We start from the raw sequence: 22,200 nt of genomic DNA, 5'->3' as shown, positions 1-22,200 counted from the left end.
TTAACTTTTTACAGTATAATTGATAGTAGATTTGTTGCTTGCCTTGACGTAGAAAGCAATTTATGTACAGCAGACAACTGTAACTTTCTGAGAAATATTTAAAAAGATGAGCAATTTGGCCTTTTCAAATACCCGCTTCCTTTTCATTTGGTGTTGACAGAACGGAGAAAGCTGCTTTCTGCAGTATGACATTTCCTTGAATTATAAATTGCCTCATTAATAGAATATGATGGTTCTCTGCTATGAAAATAAACCAATCTTGATGTCTATATTAAAAGCCTTTTTTTATTTTCCAGCTTGGGAGTATTCATGTTGGTTTATCAAAAGTTTTTTTCCACATTCAGAAATTAAAGACTGGCCAACTATATTTAGTTATGGAAATCATTCAGGTTATGAGAACATTTTCATAGGACAGTGTTTCGATTTTACTTTGCAATAAATGTAAAATTTCCTTAATCTTGAATTTTAAATGATGTCAATCTATGTAAGAAATAATTTGCTAAGAAATTACTGCCAAAAATAAATACATTTCTCCTTGGGGACAGAAATATCATCTATCTATCTATCTATCTATCTATCTATCTATCTATCTATCTATCTATCTGTTATCCAGCCCGCTATATCCTAACTACAGGGTCACGGGAACCAATCCCAGCCAACACAGGGCACAAGGCAGGAAACAAACCCCGGGCAGGGCGACAGCCCACCACAGTCTATCTATCTATCTATCTATCTATCTATCTATCTATCTATCTATCTATCTATCTATCTATCTATCTATCTATCTATCTATCTAAATATCTTAATAAAAATAAAATAAAATTAGACTCTTAGACTGTTACATAAACCAATATTAACATAATGATTTATCTTTTATCCTCTATTTTGAGTTAAAGTTATACATTTATATGTCTATATAAGGCATAATCTCTTGAGTGAATTTGGTTGCCAAAATTTTATTATTTAAAACATCCACAAAAAGTTACTAGAAGGCATCTGAAAATTTAACACATTTCCCTTAAAAGTAGCTGTTTATATTTGTCTGAAATATACTGTATTTATAAAAAGATTAACAGAGAAATGCTAGGTACTGACCTGTTGTATAATTTAATCTTCCACTTGAGCTGTGGCACCATCTAGAGGGCAATAAACATGACATAAACTCTCCTAAGGAGTAAAATGGATTTTTGAATCACAGAAGCCTTTGTAATGGTTGCCAAGCCTGGGCTGAGATTTAATCAGAGAAGCTTGATCAAGCCAGTTGCTGGTACTTAAAAGATTTTAAAAAGTCAACATTGTTTGTGTTTCATGTGTACGTTTTTGTGATGAAAGTGCCATTCCTACAGGGTATTATTATTTATGTGTTTAGCAATTGTATACAAATTATAGTAATAATGTAATTTGTAGTCCAGTTTTGTCTAGTTTAGTAATAGGCATTGATACATATTGACAATTACTATTAGATTACATAACTTATTGCAGAGTACTTGAAGTTCTACTCTAATGTTTTAACCAGCATTTTTCCCTTTTGGCTGCTTACAAGACAGATCAAAGTATTTAGTGCTTCTGAGCTAATTCTTTGTATCATCTCTCATACTGCACAGTCATTCCTATCTACTTCCATTCTATTGCTTAACTTGCCATAACCTCTAAATTCCACCAAAGCCATTTCCTTTCATATCCAACAGTAATGTAATTGAACAGTTAACACCAATGGTTGGGTTTTAGTGTTATGTAATATATAGTAAGCAACTATAAGTTGCTTAATGTTCCACTTTTGCAAGCTTTCAATGAAAAACTACTGTTAGCAGACACATAAATAAATGTTTGTATGAATGTGTTTGTGTGTGTCTCCTTTTAACTTCTTCAGTGTTATTTGTCTCTTCTAACTTTTTTGCTCTCATAACCCAACCTTGCCTCTTTTGCAACTTACCTGGTGCTGACAAGCTCCTGTTCCAGTTTCCCAACATGCTTTTTCATTGTAAGAGCTTGAGGAGCTGGATAATATTGTGGGAAAATTGGTGCACATGACAGAAATCAACCCTTGATTGGGGAGCAGTCCTTACACCAGGTTAAATTTTAAAATTACCATGCTTTTTGACCCATCCAGTTATTTAGTTCTCACTGCTAACTACTGCATCTTATTGAAATGTCCTTAGCCTTATGTCCTAAGGTAGTCAACCCATTATGCTCTCTGCCTGAATGTGATTTGGCATCAGCATAATGCGTGATCTTGTCTGTATTTCTGTGCTTGATATATTCCAAAATTATTATGACATTCTTTGTTTTTCCTTTTCGAGTTACCTGTTAATGTGTTCTGCACTAAGGTCTTATGGGGTTTGCTCACATCTCCTCTAACGTTTTTCTCCTTTACAAGCTCTTTCTCCCCTATTGTCTACTTTTGGTTACTTAAGTTCTCCTTTAAACACCTTTTCTTTATCTCCCAATAGCTCTAGCGTCTCACTATGTCCTCACCACTCTGTCAGGATGCTATCTTTTAAAATATTGAATATTCCTTGAAGAACCTTAAACGCAAGTTTTAATCAATTAACATACAGTATGTGCATAGGTTTTATCATATTCCTTGTAAAGTGCACTAAATGGGCTGCGATCCTCCGCCTCACTGCTCCTAGGGCATTTATATATATATATTGGTTTTGTCCTCCTGTGTTGGACTTTCCTCCCTGCGTGGAGTTTGCATGTTCTCCCCGTGTCTGCGTGGGTTTCCTCCGGGCGCTCCGGTTTCCTCCCACAGTCCAAAGACATGCAGGTTAGGTGAATTGGCGATTCTAAATTGGCCCTAGTGTGTGCTTGGTGTGTGGGTGTGTTTGTGTGTGTCCTGCCTGGGATTGGTTCCTGCCTTGTGCCCTGTGTTGGCTGGGACTGGCTCCAGCAGACCCCCGTGACCCTGTGTTCGGATTCAGCGGGTTGAAAAGTGGATGGATGGATGTGTTGGACTTCTGGTCTATAATTTCCTGGTCACAGATACAATTCCCCATTTACTACAAACTCTTATCCTCCTAGATTTCTCAAGCCTCACTCAGTCTGTGCACCTACAGTATGTAAGTTTATCTGTTTGGGACAGCAGCTGCTAAAAGGCTACCAGATGCAAATCCTCTAAACAAATAAATTTGAAGAATTGGCTGCCTTCGCTCAATTATATTATTCACTTGTCTGCTTTGGGTTTAATGGAACATCCAGTCAGTCCATCCAAAATTTAAAATTCTGCTGCTGCCCTGGTCAAATCCTTTAGCAGACATAATTTATGATATGTTGTTTCTTATGATTGTGTACAGCATTATGGTGAATTGGTATAACATCTGTTTCCTGTGGTATGGTGCAGAATTTAGGGATAGACAATGTGTTTGTATGTAATTTATTGTTGTATCCAGTAGGGGGCGGTAGCTACCTTATTGGAATAAGTTCTTTTTTAATTGCGGTGTGTTACATAACCCGAAACTATACAGATATAATATAAAAAGGTTATACCCCTCCCTTAGTGATACGGCGGTAAGAAATCACATAGGAGAAATAACTTAGCTTTCTTTAATGACGGCTTACATGGCATAACAGATGAAGGAAGCCATGACAAGAACTCAGTTCGGCAGTGGGCGTCCGATGTATAGAGTCTGTCATTTTTGCCACTCCATTGGAATGATTTTCCGGATCGGATGACGTTATCTCTCATCTGTCCGTCTGCTTCAAAGGTGTGCCGGGCAATGTTCCAAGGTTTTATACTCTTTATTCATGTGCAGGCTCCCACTTCTGTGAATCATGCCATTTTAAACAAGGAAAAGGGGATACAGTTTCATACTGACTTTGACACACAAAACAGTATACAATGCCTATTTTGCAGTTGTCCCTGTCTTGTTTTCTAATGCTTGCTTAGCAGTTCTAAATGATTTAGCCCCTGTGTTAAATCTGTGTCCACTGTGCATGTGAGTAGAAAGAAAAGTAGATTTATAAAATATTTTTTTACAGAGGACAGTGACATATTAAACTTATGTTACAATTGTATAAAAACATTTGTTGCTGTTGCATATTGATTTTTTTAGTATATTAATTAAAAAAATTATCAAATGTGCATGTTTGATACCTTAAAGATATAGCTACATACTATATAATTATTTTATTAGTTAAATTCTAGTACTTTTAATGTTAATGGTGCTGGATAGTAGCCGTGTAATGCATGTTGAATTGCAAGTAAGTAGTCTCACGTACACATGACAATAATTATCAAATAAAGTAATAACCCTATTAAATAAAGCAAATTCTTCCTGCACTGCAAAATTGCCTGTGTTAATATTAATAGGACTGAATGAACACTTAAACTGTACACATGAAATTAATATTCCAACATACTTCATTTAAGCCTAAGTACTAAATTAAAATGATGATTTTACAATGTGAAAGTATGGCGGGAAGACTAGAATCAGTTTATATCCATGCACAGCTGACCTACACTAGCAAAAGTTAGCCAATCAGAGCACTGCGGGTAATTTGACTATCCTGGTATTTAATATAATTATACTCCCACAGCTTTTCCCTGCACAGTTTTTGTACCGCCTTCTCATTAGCTTCTTCAAGAGTAGCACTATAAGAAAACTGATGAATTAATGTAGGTTTTAAGGTGAGGAATCTATTCCTCTGAGTCAGCGAGGAAATGACTTTTTTTTTTTGGTTCTCTAACAATGCCCTAGTTAAATGCATAAATTAGGGGAGGTAGTGCTTGGGAATTAGTATTCAGAGCACAAACTTTGTGTGATTACTCTGTGATTTCTATTTATTTGTGTGGAAAGGCTGCAGTCTCAGTTGAGTGGTCCCGTCATGAAACATAATGGAATAAATGACTAAGAGTCTCTTAAGAGCATGTGGATTAACACCAAGAACTTTTAATTATTTGGATCTTTTCTAAACTATTCTCTCAATCTATATTTTGAAGCATTTTTTGAATGTAGAGTAAAATTAAAAATCCACTGTCTAATTCAGGTTAAATGCACTGATGCTTAAGGTGCTATACAAATAAGCAATTAACTTGAATTTCTACAGGTTTAGTACCAGCCTGTGGTGCACACAGAATACATACGAATCACTCTCTGGCCAATTAGATGGATTGTTGTTAATTGTAGTGCAATAGCCAGTCAAAATTAAGCAGGTTTTATTTATTTTATTTGGTTTGGAATAGCATGATAGTGGCATATTGTAAAGTGAGGGGAAAAAGAAGGATTGAATTGACTGATCACCCCGGAACAGCACTGTGTTGTAGTTATACCATATAAACACCCAGAAAGCTTTGAATGTTGGCATTTTGGTATTCAAGAAACACAAGGCAGAAAGACCTTGAGATGAAAGGGAGAATAAGGCTGTGATAGAGATGACACATGTTATACTGTTAGGAGAAAAGATGCAACAAAGAGGCATTACTTGTGCTACAGAAGAGCAACAGGGGTAAGCAGCAGCAAATGCAGAAAGAAACTGCGACAAGCAAGACAATTAAAGAACCCCTGGCTTGCTGAAAGCTGTACACAGAACCAAACTGCAAGTACAATGATATGGTTTCCTGTTTAAACAGCCAAGCTGTACTGTGGCTTTGAAGACACGACCCTTTAAAGAACAGGCACCAAAGTCAGGTCCTGTAGGGCCACAGTGGCCGCAGATTTTCATTTCAGCCACTAGTACTGCTGCTAATGGAACATACTTTGTTGCCTTGATTTTTAATTGACTTGCTTTTTTTAAGATTCAGAACTCTGAATTGCCTCTTTTCTTTCTTAAAATGCAGTCAAGCAATGATGAGATACAAAACGAGCTAACAAACTAACTTGATTCCATTTGTACCGGCATTTTGTGTCAATCAAGCAATATCTTGTTTCAAGAAAATATCTAAAAATAAATTAGTAAACGTTTTGGAAATATCAGTTAGATCAGAGCCAAAAATGATTCTGATGCTGCTGTTGAGCAAAACAAAAATCAACAGTTTTAGATGTCTGGTATTGCAATATGATAGCATTAACAAGTCACAGAGATAAATAACACATTTCATCAATGGCTAGAAATGGCTTCTAATTAAGAAATTATTTAAAGAGAAAATGGTGGCCCCCTGGGAGCTGACTTTAAAACCCTTAGCTGATCATCTATTGGCTTGCTTTATATCTCATTCTTGCTTGGATTCCCGTTAAAGAAAAAAGAAACAATTGAAAGGATTTTGAATCTTAAAAAGCAAGTCAATTAAAATGAAGGCAAAATAAGTCTGTTGTATTAGTAGAAGTAATTGTGTACTAATTATGAAAGTGGATGGAATAAAAATCTACAGCGATTGTGGCCCTCCAGCTTGTCTGAGTTTGACACCCCTGCCTTAAAGAATGTGGAAGGAAAAATGTCTGGTGGCATCAATTGCTACTAAGAGGGCGCTGTGGCTTGATAGTGCTGAGACTTTATAGTAGCTGCCACATCCCCCGACATAATTTAAGTACTTGGGCAGAATCAACTCTCAGATGGGGTTTAAAGCACTTCATGGCCAGAGTTCTATTGAGCGTACAACTGGGATGGGGAGTCTGAGGCAGGCTGTAAAAGAGAAGAAGGAGGAGTGAAGCCAGAAGACAGGAGGTGGGTCAAAGATAATTAATAAATGAACGTATTGAACATTTCTCGTCCCTAAATAGTTTAATAATTATTAACAAGAAGTTCAGTTCGGAAAATGTTATTCTTATAATGTGAGTGCACTAAACTTTCATTTGGCCGCTGCACTTTACACTATTGCAAATTGAGTGCAGTTCATTAAAAATTAATGCAAATTGCCATGCAATAACACACAGTCTCTTGTTCTAAATGTAAAGCAAAAAAAAGCAGACTTGCCCAATACCTTATTTTATCATAGCAGTTAACTAAAGATATAAATGAAGAAATATAATTTTGTATAATTAATAAATACAACTCCATGTCATCACTGTAGAACTGTACAACTCACAATGAACACTCTTCCACTTTGGAGACACCAGCTATCCAGGAGCTGTCTTATTTGTGCGTGATGTTCCTTAAATTTTAACATTTAAAATTTGGTGAAGATATATTGTTGTTCAATTTAGTTAAGTTCAAGAACATATTTATTTTTAACACGTATCCTTCAATGACACCATTTTATTTCTTCCTTGATCACTTCACTGTACTGTCTATTATAGTTCTACTACTATGAATAAAAAATACATTAAGCAAATTAATATTGTGGTGTGATATAAAATGCTGTGTGATGTTATATTTTACAAAGTGCTATATAAAAAAAAGAGGTCTTTAAACGCATAGAGAAATGTATGGAAGTACAACTGTCTTATGCCTGTCTTACTTCCTGTGCACAGTTCCTTTATGAAATACAGTTCTGGTTCTTAATACAGTTCAAGTTCTAACTGATCAAGCATCTGGGGCTTGAATCCTATGTTCAAGTGGCTGTCTGTGGGGGTTTTTTTTTAGTGTCTTCATACATTCAATACATGTATGTGTTAGGTGAACTGGAAATTCTAAGCTCACCCCATGTTGGTGTGTTTGTGAATGGGATTTACAATTGCCTGCTGTCTGATTCAAATATGGTGTATGTCTTGCACCCAGTGCTCTCAGAGTAAGGCTTGGGCCAATAAGGATCTGAAATTAGTTTAAGTATGTTTGTTATTTGTTATATTTTGCAGAGGTTTGAGGCTGTGTCAGTGGAGACTCTTTGCCCACGGGTTGGGCCACGAATTCAGCCAAGCTTTGAGAGTGTGTGTCTACCTGGAACTGAAGATTGTTGTATTTGAAATTTGGCACATTTGTACATTTTAAAAATGATTTTCTTTTTATATAATGTAAAATAAAATACATTTTGTGTCATAGTGTAACTGTGCACCATAATCTTATTTAATTTGTATTTGTGTTTTATTAGATTGATAGATAGATAGATAATTTCATAACTCTTTTAAATATTATTTTATCTGACAAAAACCATGCGTCATTACTGTATTAGGATGAATCTAGTCAAACTCCAACAAAAAAATGTAATTCACACATACGTGAAAGATTTGTCTCTCGTACTCAGTGTTAATTATTTAGGTAATTATATATTTTTTTACTTAAACACAAAATAATCCTGAATAGAGAAACTTTATTCATAAATCATATTTTTATATGTTGATGTTTGCCATAGATTATAACATACTGAGAAGCTCACTTTTACTGAGAAGAATGATGAATGTGGTTTTCACTACTTTTTGCACAAGTTCAATTATTTGATTTCATGTTTTCATTGACCCTTAAAATATAAAATACAAACTCATTAAGCTAATCTTTCAAGATTAAAAAGTGTGACATCTCTTCAAATATTGGACAAAACTGTGTATAAGATCAAAATATAGCATTACAACATCCATGTTGCAGTTATTGTCTTTCACAGTCTAAGCAGGAATGCAGCTTCAGTGCAGGACCCCATTTTAATATATAATACGCTACTGTGGCTGTTCATTTGTCTGTCCAGGATTTTAAATCACCTGTAGCTTGCAAACCGTTTCACCTATTGACCTGAAATTTGGTACACATATACTGTGTGACATCTACAATCCGCTTTCAGGGTGATGATTTTTATTACTCTTTTTATTTTTATTTTATTGTAGAATCAACTCTCGGCAGTGCGCAGAAGTGCGGCCATGTAATACTTGCGTATGGGTGCAATTTTTATTCCCTCCCACCTTCGCCATCATTTTTTTATCTCTTCATATCTTAAATCATTCTTGATGCAGTTAAAGTGAGAAATTGAAGAAAACGTACTAAGTAATTGCAACACAAATACTGACTTAATCAGTTTTAACGTGAAAAGAAGCCGACGAAAGAAGAGAATAAGCGGGCCGCTAGGGTGGAGAAAAGAAGAGCTGCTCAGGAAGCAGCAAGCGCATCAACCTCTGAGCAAACGAATGCTAAACATACAGAGAAAGAGCAGGAAAACAATAAGTCAAGTGCGCGTTATTGTGCAGTGCGCCGTTACTGGTTATTTATAAATGCCCACATTTGGTGTCCCATACCATCATAATGCAAAAGGCACAATCATAAATTGAATTCACACCCACATTGACCACCAGAAATCAAGAAGTGGACCATAATTACCCCTCATCAGCAACTAGTAACTGACTACCAACTTGATGAAGTAGGAAATCAAAGAAAATTAAAGTTATTCAGATTTCAAGATCTTGTGCAACTGCCTTACATTTATCACACTAATGCTATTAGTACTCCAAAAGGATTAATTCTCAAATAACATCTGAAGGTTTGCTCATGAACGATCTGCATAAAACTTTATATGTTCTGATAAAAATATCTCCTGCTTATCAATTTCATATCTTCTTCCATGATTTGGTATTTTCTTAGTAAGTGCAGTCGAATCCTTTAATAATAGCATGGTAATGTTCAATGATATATTTGAATTCTCTACATATAATGTGATGACACTGTTAAAAGTGAAACAAAATTAGAGTTTGTAACATTTAGTGCCAAATCTCCTTATATTTATGTCCCTAATGTCAACTTGCAAAGATTAAAGGTCAACACACTGGTACGTCAAGTTACCATTCTCTTTGTAATTTACAGTCAGGATTTACAATTCAGTATGATAAGTTCATTTTTGTAATAATTCCAAGGGCACATACCTTTATTTAAGACTTTATGTAGTTTTCATTAAAAAGTCCATAATTTAATCTTCATAATATATGCAGTAACCAATGTATTATTTTCATAAGAGTGTATTTGTTTATATATTTATAGACAGCTTGTGATAAATTCAGGGATACACTGTGAATATTCTCAATATTTATCTAGTGAAATAGCTAGCAATTTGGTTCTCCTGAAAAGTTTGTCAGTGTTTTAAATATGCTGTCAGAATTTGTTTGTACATTTTTTCCAATATGTGCAGTTCCACAGTCAATAAACAATTTCTCCCTGTGCGTCTTGTGGCATGGCTTATTCTGCAACTTGTATTTAGATTGATGACTAAGAGTAACAATCCAGTCAAGGTTAGTTGATTAATAAGCGCATAACCTAAACACCATTGAAACATAAACAGATGTTAAGAATACTTGTGAAAAAGGCCATTCTAAATACATTCATTTAGAGGTTTTGCTCTTTCATCCACCATTCATGTATTCATACTTTTTTCTTTTGTTCTGTTGTAACAGCCTATTCTGACAGCATCAAGCATAATGTAGGAACCATCTCAGCACAAATCCTCAAACTGAGCAATTCAGACTCAAAGTAAACCCATGCAGACATGCAAAAAAAGATGTACATCAGTTCCATGAATTTGATATTTAATGTTAAAAGGCAAAGAGCAGCTATAATTTGTGTCAGAAGTAAAACACTTGCAAAGGTCACCTTGCTTGTCATGTAAGAATTCTATGATGTCCATCTCATAGTTAACCATCTAATTCTCTTTTTTTTTTTGCAGATTATTCTGGTCAGCTCTACTATCAATGACAGAGACCAAATGCTTTTCATCAGCACAGAAGAGGGAGCAAACTTTCAAAGACAACCTCTCTTGTTTTCTGTGGAGACACTGGTGTTCCATCCCAAAGAAGAAGATAAACTACTTGCTTACAGCAAAGAGAAAAGGGTAAAATATTACCTGCTTAATAAGAAAATTGCTTTTTGAATAAATAAGAGTGTTTTTGTAGTTCTGGAAGAACGAGGGAGTGGCATGGCATGGTGTGCCTACTAATATTAGGTAATACAAGAAAGAAGTTATGGGTTTATCACTTCTGAATGTACTTTGTCCAGTACAGGGCTCAAGGAGATTGTAACCCATTCTAAAATGGAAAAGAAATCCTATAAAGGAGACCAGGCCATGACAGGGCACACACCCATACGTAACCACAAATGTGCTTGTTCTAGTGATAATTTAGAATCACATGTTAAACAATATGCCTGTCTTTAAAGTGTGGGTTTAATACTTTGTAAATATATAAATTCCACACAGACATGATTTTGTCATAAATTGTAAAAACATTCTTTTAGTTGTAGTGCAGCTGCATTCATCAGTTGTTTCCCAACAAGTGTCTGAATGATTTTGAGCTTTGTGAAAATTTAATGTCTGTAAAACCCTTTTCTCAATGTCATACTTTTATGTACTCACTCCCTGTGAGGAGTATCATTCAAATATAGAATACCTTTAGGTGGAAGGTAGAAGGTTAGGTGGTTTAGGTGTTAGGTGGAAGGCAAGTAAATATCCAGTGCAAAAAGTCAAATCTGCTTGTCACAAAAATCTCCAAAGCTGATGACCTAATTTGTGAGTACAGCTTGCTTTAACACTTTTCTCAGGTGAAATTAGCCAAGTCCCAATAAAAGAACCTTGTGAGATTTGCTTATTACTAAGGGCATTATATTTAAAACATTGATCTTGACGCTGCTATAAAGCCTCTAGGGACTGTCTGTTTGCCTATTAATTCGCTCTGCATTATATATAAAGCTGGCTTACTAGTTGACTTGGAATTAAATCACTCAGAGAGACATGGTGGCACAATGGTTAGTACTGGTGATTAGCAGCTCCAGAAGGAGAACAGTTTGCATGTTCTCCCTTTATTAATTTGGCTTGTTTTTTTCTTTTTCTTCAAGTAGTCTGGATTTACAGCTTGTCTAGGTTTCCATGTACCAGAACTTGTGTGTTTTGTTATTGGTGCCTCAAAGATGGTTCCTGCCCCATACAAAACTAATTTGAGCAAAATGGATGCAAAAAATGTCTAGATGGTTGAAACCACACAAAAGTGACATATGCATTGCAATCAATGTCCATTTTAAAGTCAAGATGAACATTTCTATTTCTTTTTTTTTTTTTTTTTTATTTATTAATTTTATTACAATCAATGCATAGCAATCAAGTTTTACAAAAAAAAGAATTATGCTAAGAACAGATCGATCCCCACCCTTGAGAGAGAGAGCAAGCCAAACGGTGTAAAATTTAAGGCTTTTAAAAATACCTAAATCAACAAATTCTCTGTGCTTTATAAAATCATTTCAAAATATTACTGATTAGATCCTGCCATGTTTCGAAAAAAGTGTGCACAGATCCTCTAACTGAGTATTTGATTTTTTCCAATTTTAAATAATATAACACATCAGTTTCCCACTGACTTAAAAGAGGAGAGTTTGGGTTCTTCCAGTTTATCAGAATAAGTCTGCGTGCCAACAGTGTAGTGAATGCAATCACAATTTGTTTGTCTTTCTCCACTTTAAGACCCTCTGGAAGAACCCCAAACACAGCTGTTAATGGGTTAGGAGGGATTGTGAGTCCAAGACTGTCTGAGAGGTAATTAAAAATTTTTGTCCAGAATAATGTTAATTTGGAGCAGGCCCAGAACATGTGACCTAGTGAGGCTGGGGCTTGGTTGCAACGTTCGCAGGTTGGATCATGCCCTGGAAACATTTTGGAGAGTTTTAGTCGAGACAGATGTGCTCGATATATAATTTTGAGTTGTATAATTGTATGCTTTGCATATGGAGCTTGAGTGAATTCTCTGCATTGCTACTTTCCACTCCTTTTCTGATATATTAATTGAGAGGTCATTTTCCCAGTGTCCTCTTGGATCTTTGAAAGGAAGGGATTGTAAAAGGATTTTATATATTGTAGAGATGGAGTCTAACTCCTTGAAATTGAGCAATAATTTTTCCAGCGTGGATGAGGGTGCAAGATGAGGAAAATCTGGAAGGTTCTGTTTAACAAAGTTCCTGATTTGAAGATAGTGAAAGAAATTTGTAGCTGGAATGTTAAATTTGGAATGTAATTGTTCATAGGATGCAAAGACGTTGTCTATATAAAGATCTCTAAGCAAGTTAATTCCAAATTTTTCCAGATATTAAAACTGCATATGTTTGTGAGGGTTGAAAGAGGTGGTTCTTTTGCAGGGGTGCCACAGAAAGAAGCTTCTCCGTCTTAAAATGCTTTCTACATTGGTTCCAGATTCTAAGTGAGTGGAGCACAATTGGGTTATTAGTGTATTGCCGATAACGTGTGTTTATTGGAGCACAAAGCAAGGAATACAAAGAAGTACTGCAGGATTTTACTTCTATTGCGGTCCATGCCTGTGTATGTTCTTCTATTTGTGTCCAGGTTCTTATCGACTGTATATTTGCCCAGTAATAAAACTGGAAGTTAGGTAGAGCCATGCCGCCTTCTGCCTTTTGTCTTTGTAGGGTCGCTCTTTTGATGCGTGGATGTTTAGAATTCCAAATAAATGAGGTTATTGTTGAATCTAATTGCTTAAAGAACGATTTATTAATGTATATTGGTATGTTTTGAAATAAAAAGGAGCTTAGGAAGAATATTCATCTTAACAGTGTTAATTCTTCCAGCTAGTGTGAGATGAAGGGTTGACCATCTATGCAAGTCTTGTTTAATTTTTTCCATGCAGACACGAAATTTTGTTGATAAAGAGCTTTATGTTTACTTGTGATGTTTACCCCGAGGTATTTAAACTGTTCTGCAATGATAAAAGGAAGGGTGTCTAATCTAATATTATATGCTTGCGAATTCACCGGAAAGAGTACACTTTTATTCAGATTAATTCTGAGACCAGAGAGCTTTTGAAATTCTGTGAGTGCTGCTAAGACTGCAGGCACAGAATTTTCTGGGTCCGATATATACAGTACCATGTCATCTGCATATAATGAGATTTTCTGTTCCAGTCCTTCTCTGCTAATCCCCTTTATCTGATCAGTATTTCGACAATGTATTGCCAGTGGTTCAATGGCAATTGCAAACAGCAGTGGTGACAAAGGGCATCCTTGTCTTGTGCCACGCTCTAGTTTAAAGTAGTCTGAGCAAATGTTATTGATGCAAACTGAAGCTTCTGGGTTAGTATACAGTAATTTAATCCATGCACAAATGTTCGGGCCAAACCCAAACTTCTCCAAAATAGTAAAAAGGTATTTCCATTCAATCATGTCGAATGCTTTTTCTGCATCCAATGATAATAATATTTCTGGGGTGTTTGATTTAGTTGGTGAGTATATTACATTAAACAGGCGTCAAGATTTGAAGATAAGTGTCGGCCCCTAATAAATCCAGTTTGGTCTTGTGATATTACTGAGGGAGCACTTTCTCCATCCTTCTAGCTATGATTTTAGAGAGTATTTTAACGTCGTTATTCAGAAGTGAAATTGGTCTGTATGATGCACATTGTAATAAGTCCTTATTTTGTTTTGGAAAGACAGTGATTAGTGCTTGGCGAAAGGTTTGTGGAAGAGATTGGTTATCTCTGGCTTCTGTAAATGTTGCTAATAGGAGGGAGCTAGCTGAGCGGAGAATTTCTTGTAAAACTCTGCAGGGTAGCCGTCAGGGCCTGCTGCTTTTCCACCTTGGAGTGACTTTATAGCATCCAGTAATTCTGATAATGACAGAGGTTTATCGAGCTCCTCCACACTAATAGCGCCAATTTGTGGTATCTGTAATTTATCCAGAAATGCATTAGATTGTATATTGTCTTCTTTAAACTCAGTAGTATATAGGGATTTATAGTAGTCTCTAAAAGTGTACATTATATTTTTGTGTTCGATGATTTTATCTCCGTTCGTGTTAGTAATTACCGAGATTGCGCTGCGTACATCTTGCTTGTGAATTTGTTGCGCTAAAAGCTTATTAGCTTTCTCCATGTTCATAATAATGATGTCTGGATTTGTAAATTAGTTGTTCGGTTTCTTTAGTTGTCAAGAGGTTTAATTCTGAATGTAGAGCCTGCCTCCTCTTATGTAGAGTCTCGCTTGGTAGTCTGGCATGTTCTTCATCTATTTTAGTAATTTCGCTTTTATCTCTGCTACTTTCTTCGCTCGGATTTATTTCTGTGGGAAAGATATGAGATAATCTGTCCTCTTAAGAAGGCCTTAAGAGTTTCCCAGAGTATTCCTGCAGAGATCTCAGGGGATGTATTTGTCTCTAGAAAGAATTCAATTTGTTTGGATATAAATTCAGTACAATTCTCGTCAGCTAATAGAAGCGGATTGAGACGCCATCTGCTGGGTGAGTGTATGGGGCTTAGTAATTTCAGCTCCAAGATCATCGGAGCATGGTCTGAAATAACAATAGCATCGTATTTACAAGATTTAATCTTAGGCAAGAAGTTATTATCTATAAAGAAGTAATCAATCCTTGAGTAGCAATGATGTACTGGTGAGTAGAAAGAATATGTTCTTGAATTTGGGTTTAAAAACCTCCAGGGATCTGATAAGTTGTGATCAGTTATAAACTTTGTAATTATCTTTGCGGTGTTAGTTGCCATTCCCCCTGTGGAGGAAGTCTTATCTAAAAGTGGATTTAGAACACAATTAAAGTCCCCAGCCATTATAAGTTTATGAGTGTTCAGATTGGGAATGGATGCAAATAAATTTTGTATAAATTCCTTATCATCAACATTAGGTGCATAAACATTTATCAAAATCATTTTACAGTTAGATAAGTCTCCCATGACCATCACATATCTCCCTTCAGGATCCAATACTACATCTGATGCTACAAATGGTACTGTTCTATGTATGAGAATTCCCACCCCTCTAGTTTTCTTTGTAAAACTAGAATGGAACATTTGGCCAGTCCAGTCTTTTGCAGCCGGAACTGATCCTTACTTAGTAAGTGGGTTTCCTGTAAAAATACTATTTTAGCATTTAGACCTGTTAGGTGAGAAAGTACTTTCTTTCTCTTTAATTCGTGATTCAGGCCTTTAACATTCCAGCTTACGAGTTAACTGTCCCATCATGGAGACACTGATTCTGAGTTTTTGGTGTCATATTATAGTCTTAACTGGAAGTGAAATAGTTTAGGTCTTAATTTCCTATTCCCCCAAGAGTTGTTGCCATGCAGCTTATTATTACGTTGATAGTTATAATTATAAAGATTGAGATGATAGATTAGATATAGATCAAGCCTGCTCTCTTTCTCTTCCCCTTAACCCCCACCCTCCCTTTTGCCTCCCCAGGTGAGGCTAAAACCCACTTCATGCAGTCCCAGTCCTCTGACATACCCAGAGACAGAGCACGTCCAAAGCACATCAAGCCCCCATGCAGTGGCGCTTTAAGGTTAAAAGATAGAGATATCTGTTACCAATATAGTCTTTAAAAGAGGAAAAGAAAAAAAAGAAAAGAATTTTGCACTTAATATATATATATATATATATATATATATATATATATATATATATATATATATATATATATATATATATATATATATATATATATATATAATCTTCATCAATTTTAGTGCATTAAGATGATATCCCCAGATAATAAACCCAGGTGATGGTGTTAAAGATGTGTCCAAAACAAGCATAACAAGTCTTAATGCAGTAATAGCAATAACAGCAAACCAAGGGTATGATATTGAACAGTCTCATTTAGGGTACACATGAAATAATTAGAAAAGAAAAAAGAGGAGGAAAACGTAATTAAGCACAATAAAACATAAACATTTAGCGCCCTAGTAATACTAAGTAATGATAAGTAATAAGTAAGTAATAATAATATAAGAATATGAGAATATATGCTGATAAAAACCCATATTTTAAAACAAATAGATCAGACAGTAGATTATTAATCCTAGCTTTATCATTTACCGCCATGACTCACAATTATGTATCAGAATAGTCCCGGATCAGCTTTCTTAACTCATTTTCTGCCTCCTCCTTGCTAGCGAAAACATAGAAATGACCCTGCCATTCCACTTTCAGTTTTGCCGGATACAGGAGGCCGTATTTGACATTGGCTTGCCGTAGCTGCTGTTTAATATTATAGAAGGCGGCGCGTTTGATAGCTGTTGCTGGAGAGAAGTCAGGGAAGACGATTATTTTAGAAAAAAGTTCAGTTGCCAGTTACCGGGTTTAAACTTTCTCGATTCTCCGGCAGGCCTTCAATTCTGACATTATACCTTCTATTCCCATCTTCTAAAGCAGCCAGTCTGTCTCCAAGTTTTTCTCCGAGTTTTTTACATTCCGAACTGACATTTACTGCTCTTTCCTCGGCACTGGCAGCTAGATGTCGGCTATTTCGATCCGATTCGTGAATGTCTCACTAAGATGCTCCAATCGATCAGCAAGCGTGCTCAGTTTAACCGAGTTTTTCTCAGTGCGCTCTTCAATTTTACCCAGCACCTGTCGAAGTTCAAGTTGTACTTCTTGACGCAGCCTTTCATTTGCCTGTTGGATTTCCTGTTTTAATTCCTGTTTCAGTCTCTCAAGTGCCTTTGCCGTTGCTTTCTCATTAGCCTTCTCGCTTTTCTTTATATCTTGCGTGAGCTCAGCGAGCAACACTTTCAGTTCAGATAGCTCAAATGTGCCTTCTTGTGCCGTAGATGAAGCAGCAGACTCTGCTGAAGCGGTGTCCCGCTGCTCCAGTCCGCGTAATTGCGTAACTGAAGCCGCGGACCTCCCGCCTTTTCCAGTTTCAGGTAATCCTCTCCAATCGGCGAGCTATCCACATCTGCACTCACGATCGCACCTTCGCTCCCCTTTTCGCTCTCAGCCGGCGACGATGTAGCGGACCGTGGTCCCGAGGAGTCTGTACTTTCGCCCATCTGATCCAGGTCTGTCTCTGAGAGGCCGTATCTCGAACTAGGGCTTGCTGATCGCAGCTTGGATGTAGCTTTAGTCTTCGATTCTTTCGGACCCCCCTTCTTGTTGGCCATGTTTATATGTGTTTACATATACTGTAGCGGTCCCTCTCGGGTTGAATAAATACAGGATATCTCAGAATAATAAGCAAATAATATGAAAAATAGCACCACTGCTAGCGGAGCTCCACTTCAGACGTCCATCTCTCGCATCGGACGAGACCAAAACATTTCTATTTCTTAAAAGAAAAAATCAGTTTGCCGTGAATGTTACAATTAACAAAATTAACAAATCAAATACAACAAAGAGAAAGCATGCAGTAAGATAAAGAAACAAGTAAGAAAATGTATACATGACATAACATTCATTTGTGTTTTGTGACTTGGTTAACTAGTGTAAAACTAATGTAAAAGTTGGAGCATTATGATTATCACGTTTTTGTATATTAAATATTTTTGTAACAATGAGTCATATTCAAAAGTAACAGTGGTACTGGAATACAAGGAAATGTCTTAGTAGATTACATTAATACCATGCTTTTGAACGGCACTGTCAGTTTGGGGTGGCTCATTAACTTTCAAGGACAGCAGATTCCAATTCCAGTGATGCAAAAAAAAGGCATTGATTGATGTCCTAATGTTAGTTATTGGTTTTGGAGGGTCTGTTCCTAGTTATACATTAAATTTCATAATCATAACAGTTTTCAAAGAAGTATCCAATAGAGAGTTAAAATATCTGTTGGTTTCAAGGTAAAATTGTCGACTGCTGTGAACCATGATGGAGAGCAGGTGAGGAGTTTTGCCTTTAGCCAATAGTGTCAGATAAATATTGAATCATTATTATCTGTGTTTAAGGCAGTGTGAAATGAATAGCCTTGACACACGAAAAAGGATTGGGGCAGCCATCCATATACTTATTCCTGGCTGGACAAAGGCAAATATGTTGCACAGTTTTCTACAGATCTGAGTCCAAAACAGAACAATACAAATGGAGGTTGTCTTGCTTTTAAAGCAGGTCGGCGGAAGCGATGTCCTTGGGGGCCAGAACCAGTAGTGGTCTTTCTAGCTGCCTCTCATGTACACATGCTCAGAGGCAGCACCCACAACTCAGATCCATTGGGTCGGGCATACCTGGCCAAGAGGTTGTGTCGACAGAGGGCATCGGCCTTGGCTTGCAGGACACCCTGGCAGTAAATTACTGAAAAATTCTAATGCTGTAGGTCTTAGAACCACCTCGTGAGTTACGGGTTTGACTACTTGTGTAAGGCCATTCACTGTAAAGGTCCATTATAAGGGTGAACTCTCAGCCTAAGAGGTAGTACCTCAGCTGAATGATCACCCATTTAATCGCTATGGCCTCCCGCATACGTGGTTTCCCGGTCCAACAGTTTCTGACTCCATCAACACATTGGCTCAGCACAGCCCCAAGAAATGTGTCCTAAGCATCAATATGAAGGATGAAAGGCAAGGATAAGTTATGAGCTTTCAATACTGGAGCTGATGTCACTAAATGCAACTTCTGATTTAGCATCCCATACCACATAATTCAGACTCCTCTTCTTTGTGAGGTGTGTCAAGGCTTCTTTTAGGTTTGGCTCCTTGTTCAATAAGGAGGCCCTCATCCTGCTGACTACGCCATTGTGAAATGAATAGCCTTGAAACACAAAAAAGGTTTGGGGCAGCCATCCGTATATTTATTCCTGGCTGCAAAAAGGCAAATATGTTACCCAGTTGTGTACAGATTTGAGTCCAAAACAGAACTGAATACAAATGGAGGTTGTCCTGCTTTTAAAGCAGGTCAGCAAAAGTGACGTCTTTGTGAAGCCGGAAGTGAGCTCTTGGGGCCGGAACCATAAGTGACGTCCTCGGGGGCCTGAACCGGAAGTGGTGTCATCGGAATCAGGCAGAATTTCCTGTGTCTGGTCTGCAGGGATAAATGAGAAGTGAGCTTCTTGCACGTGTGCATCTTCTGGCATTTGACTAAATTGTATCAGGGATCCATTTTTCCACCAGGAGAGACTGTTGGATGAGTAAAAGAGGAAAATATTCCAGATATACAAGTTAATGTAATCACTTTCAAGCTAAGTTTAAAGCAGCAGTGTAATTCGTACTCACACAGAAAGTTTTTCCATTTTAAGATGATTTTCTAAATTCATACTTGCTTTTGAATAGATGATTTTGAAATTTTAAAAATGTATACATTGTGCTCTATTCTCAAAAAAGATTGAACTATGCCAGCAAATTTCCTTGAAGAATATGTGTGCCATATTTTAACAAAATCATTCCAATGGGGAACAGATATGGCAGTCTTCATAGGTGCTTTTCACATAATACATGAATGCATCTAAAAACCTCACCTCACCATTTTACAGTTTCTTTTTGTGCTACCTTTGGTAGGTGCATACTGTTATGTTTAGTCTGTGCTGCAATATTCTGTTATTTTAATAGTGAAAACAGAATTTATAACGCAAAGAATGAATAACACCAATAAGGATTTTCAGGACAAAGCGTGCATGTAGCTTTAAGGAGATAAAAATAAACAGAGGAATAATATAGTGAAATCAAGAAATTTATTTGGCTTCAAAGCAAAACCAAGTTAACACAGCTACTGAATCTCATCGACTTACTGTAGCATCCTATGTCTAAATCCATGCCTGTCTGAGTGGATTTTTCTGTAGATACAAACCATGTCATGTTAAATAGCAATTCCAAATGCCAGCCCAAATGACCCTGACCTGGATAAAGCTGCTTTTAGAATTTAATGTTACACAGTATATTTAAAAACACTATACCTAAAGGACAAATCTACTCACATAGAATTTCAAACAGTTAAGCATGATTTTAAAAATTCAGTTTTGGGGAAGTACTGTAAATGATGTTCATCAACTTTCTTTCATAATAGGTAGACCATTTCTGGTTTTAATCTGGTTGTTTTGTATCCTTCTTCACATAATCTGAATACTGCAAAGCAATTAAATGTGTCAAACTTTGTTTTCATTCTAAACATATATCATTTCAAAGTAGCCACTTCATAATAAACACACACACCCAAGTGTGAATGAAACTAGCTAAAGTTTATGTCTTGAGAAGAAATAATTACATTTACATATGGGATGATTTTTGTTCTTTGTTACTTGTAAAATCCTGACTAGTGTTCCTTGGATTTTATTGGCTTACTGAATGAATTTGCAACTTGAGGCAGGATACAATTACTTTGTGTGTCTCTTTCGTCAAGCTTTTGGATTTGTGCTGTAGGTATAATTGTATATTTGGATGTTCATGATCATATCTTCTATTTGCAGTAATTATTACATGAGAATTGTCTTTTTGTGGAAACATTTTTAATTTTTCTCCCCTTATCTTTGTTCTTTATAAAACCTGTTAGTGTGACATTACTTTTAACCTGGGGATTAAAGGAATTTCAGCCATGGAGATGAAAAACCTGTAAGATGATCAATTTAGCATACCTTGCCATTGCTTATAGTATATGATTTGTAAACCCCTTCCTTGATAAGCAGTGTACCTTTGCCAAATCTAATTTGGCTGTGATTAGTAGTGTGCAAATGCATAAAGAAAACAGCACTCCCACTCGGATTTTATAAAATTACTGTATATTGCAATTTACTTGCTTATGTCTTTTGCCTATGTGAAGGTACATTGCTCTAGTTACCTTTCTAAAAATATTTAAACCTTTAAAGAGTGAAAAGTTTTACTTTAAATTGTGTCAAGGCATATTCAAGTTACTGTACTTGCAAAACTTCATTTTCAGTTTGATGTAATAATTTAGGTTAATGCTATGATATAAAGTCATAACTGTGATAATTGTTCTTTTGGAAATCATTGCAGTACCTTTATACACCTACTGCATATATAAGAGATCTCATGCAGAGTTTCTACTTTTTCTTCATGCTTTCATTTACATTTTTTATTTATTTTTCAAGAATTGAGAACTTTTTTTAGGCAGTATTATTCATTCAACATGTACACGATACGTTTTGAATTGTCAGATATTATAAGCAGAATCCCATTGATGGTATCTGTGTACTATTACTAATGGGTGGAGCTACTACAGTAATCCCTCACTATATCGCGCTTCGACTATCGCGGATTCACTCTATCGCGGATTTTAAATGTAAGCATATCTGAATATATATCACGGATTTTTCGTTGGTTCGCGGATTTCTGCGGACAATGGGTCTTTCAATTTATGGTACATGCTTCCTCAGTTTGTTTGCCCAGTTTATTTCATACAAGGGACGCTATTGGCAGATGGCTTAGAAGCTACCTAATCAGAGCATGTATTACATATTAACTAAAACTCCTCAATGATATAAGATATGCATCCCACGCGGTGCTTGATTGTTTGCTTGTCTCTGCCTCTATCTCACCCTCTCTGACATTCTCTGCGCCTGACGGAGGGGGTGTGAGCAGAGGGCTGTTTGCACAGCTGCTGTTTGCCTAGTGGATACGGATGCTCCTCTAAGAAATGCCGCTTTATTGTGGTGCTTCGGCATATTTAAAAGCACACGTATTGATTTTTTGATTGTTTGCTTTAATCTCGCGCGCACTCTCTCTCTCTTTCTGACGTTCTCTGCGCCTGACGGAGGAGA

At 36.4% G+C, this 22,200-nt stretch overlaps 1 protein-coding gene and 1 long non-coding RNA gene across 2 annotated transcripts in view; one reads left to right on the top strand and one right to left on the bottom strand.

Annotated features, from left to right (window-relative positions):
• Window positions 1–22,200, top strand: part of sorcs2 (sortilin-related VPS10 domain containing receptor 2) — a 1,110,734-nt gene that overhangs the window by 937,948 nt on the left and 150,586 nt on the right. The window contains exon 4 of the mRNA XM_039751427.1: window positions 10,451–10,615. Within this exon, the coding sequence (XP_039607361.1) occupies window positions 10,451–10,615 (165 nt within the window). The remainder of the gene's footprint in view (window positions 1–10,450; window positions 10,616–22,200) is intronic.
• Window positions 1–22,200, bottom strand: part of LOC120527701 — a 163,257-nt gene that overhangs the window by 100,542 nt on the left and 40,515 nt on the right. The gene's annotated exons all lie outside the window — the stretch shown is intronic.

Source organism: Polypterus senegalus, chromosome 4 (assembly GCF_016835505.1).
Source record: "Polypterus senegalus isolate Bchr_013 chromosome 4, ASM1683550v1, whole genome shotgun sequence".
NCBI classification, from domain to species: Eukaryota; Metazoa; Chordata; class Cladistia; order Polypteriformes; family Polypteridae; genus Polypterus; species Polypterus senegalus.
This window is presented reverse-complemented; position numbering and strand designations above follow the sequence as displayed.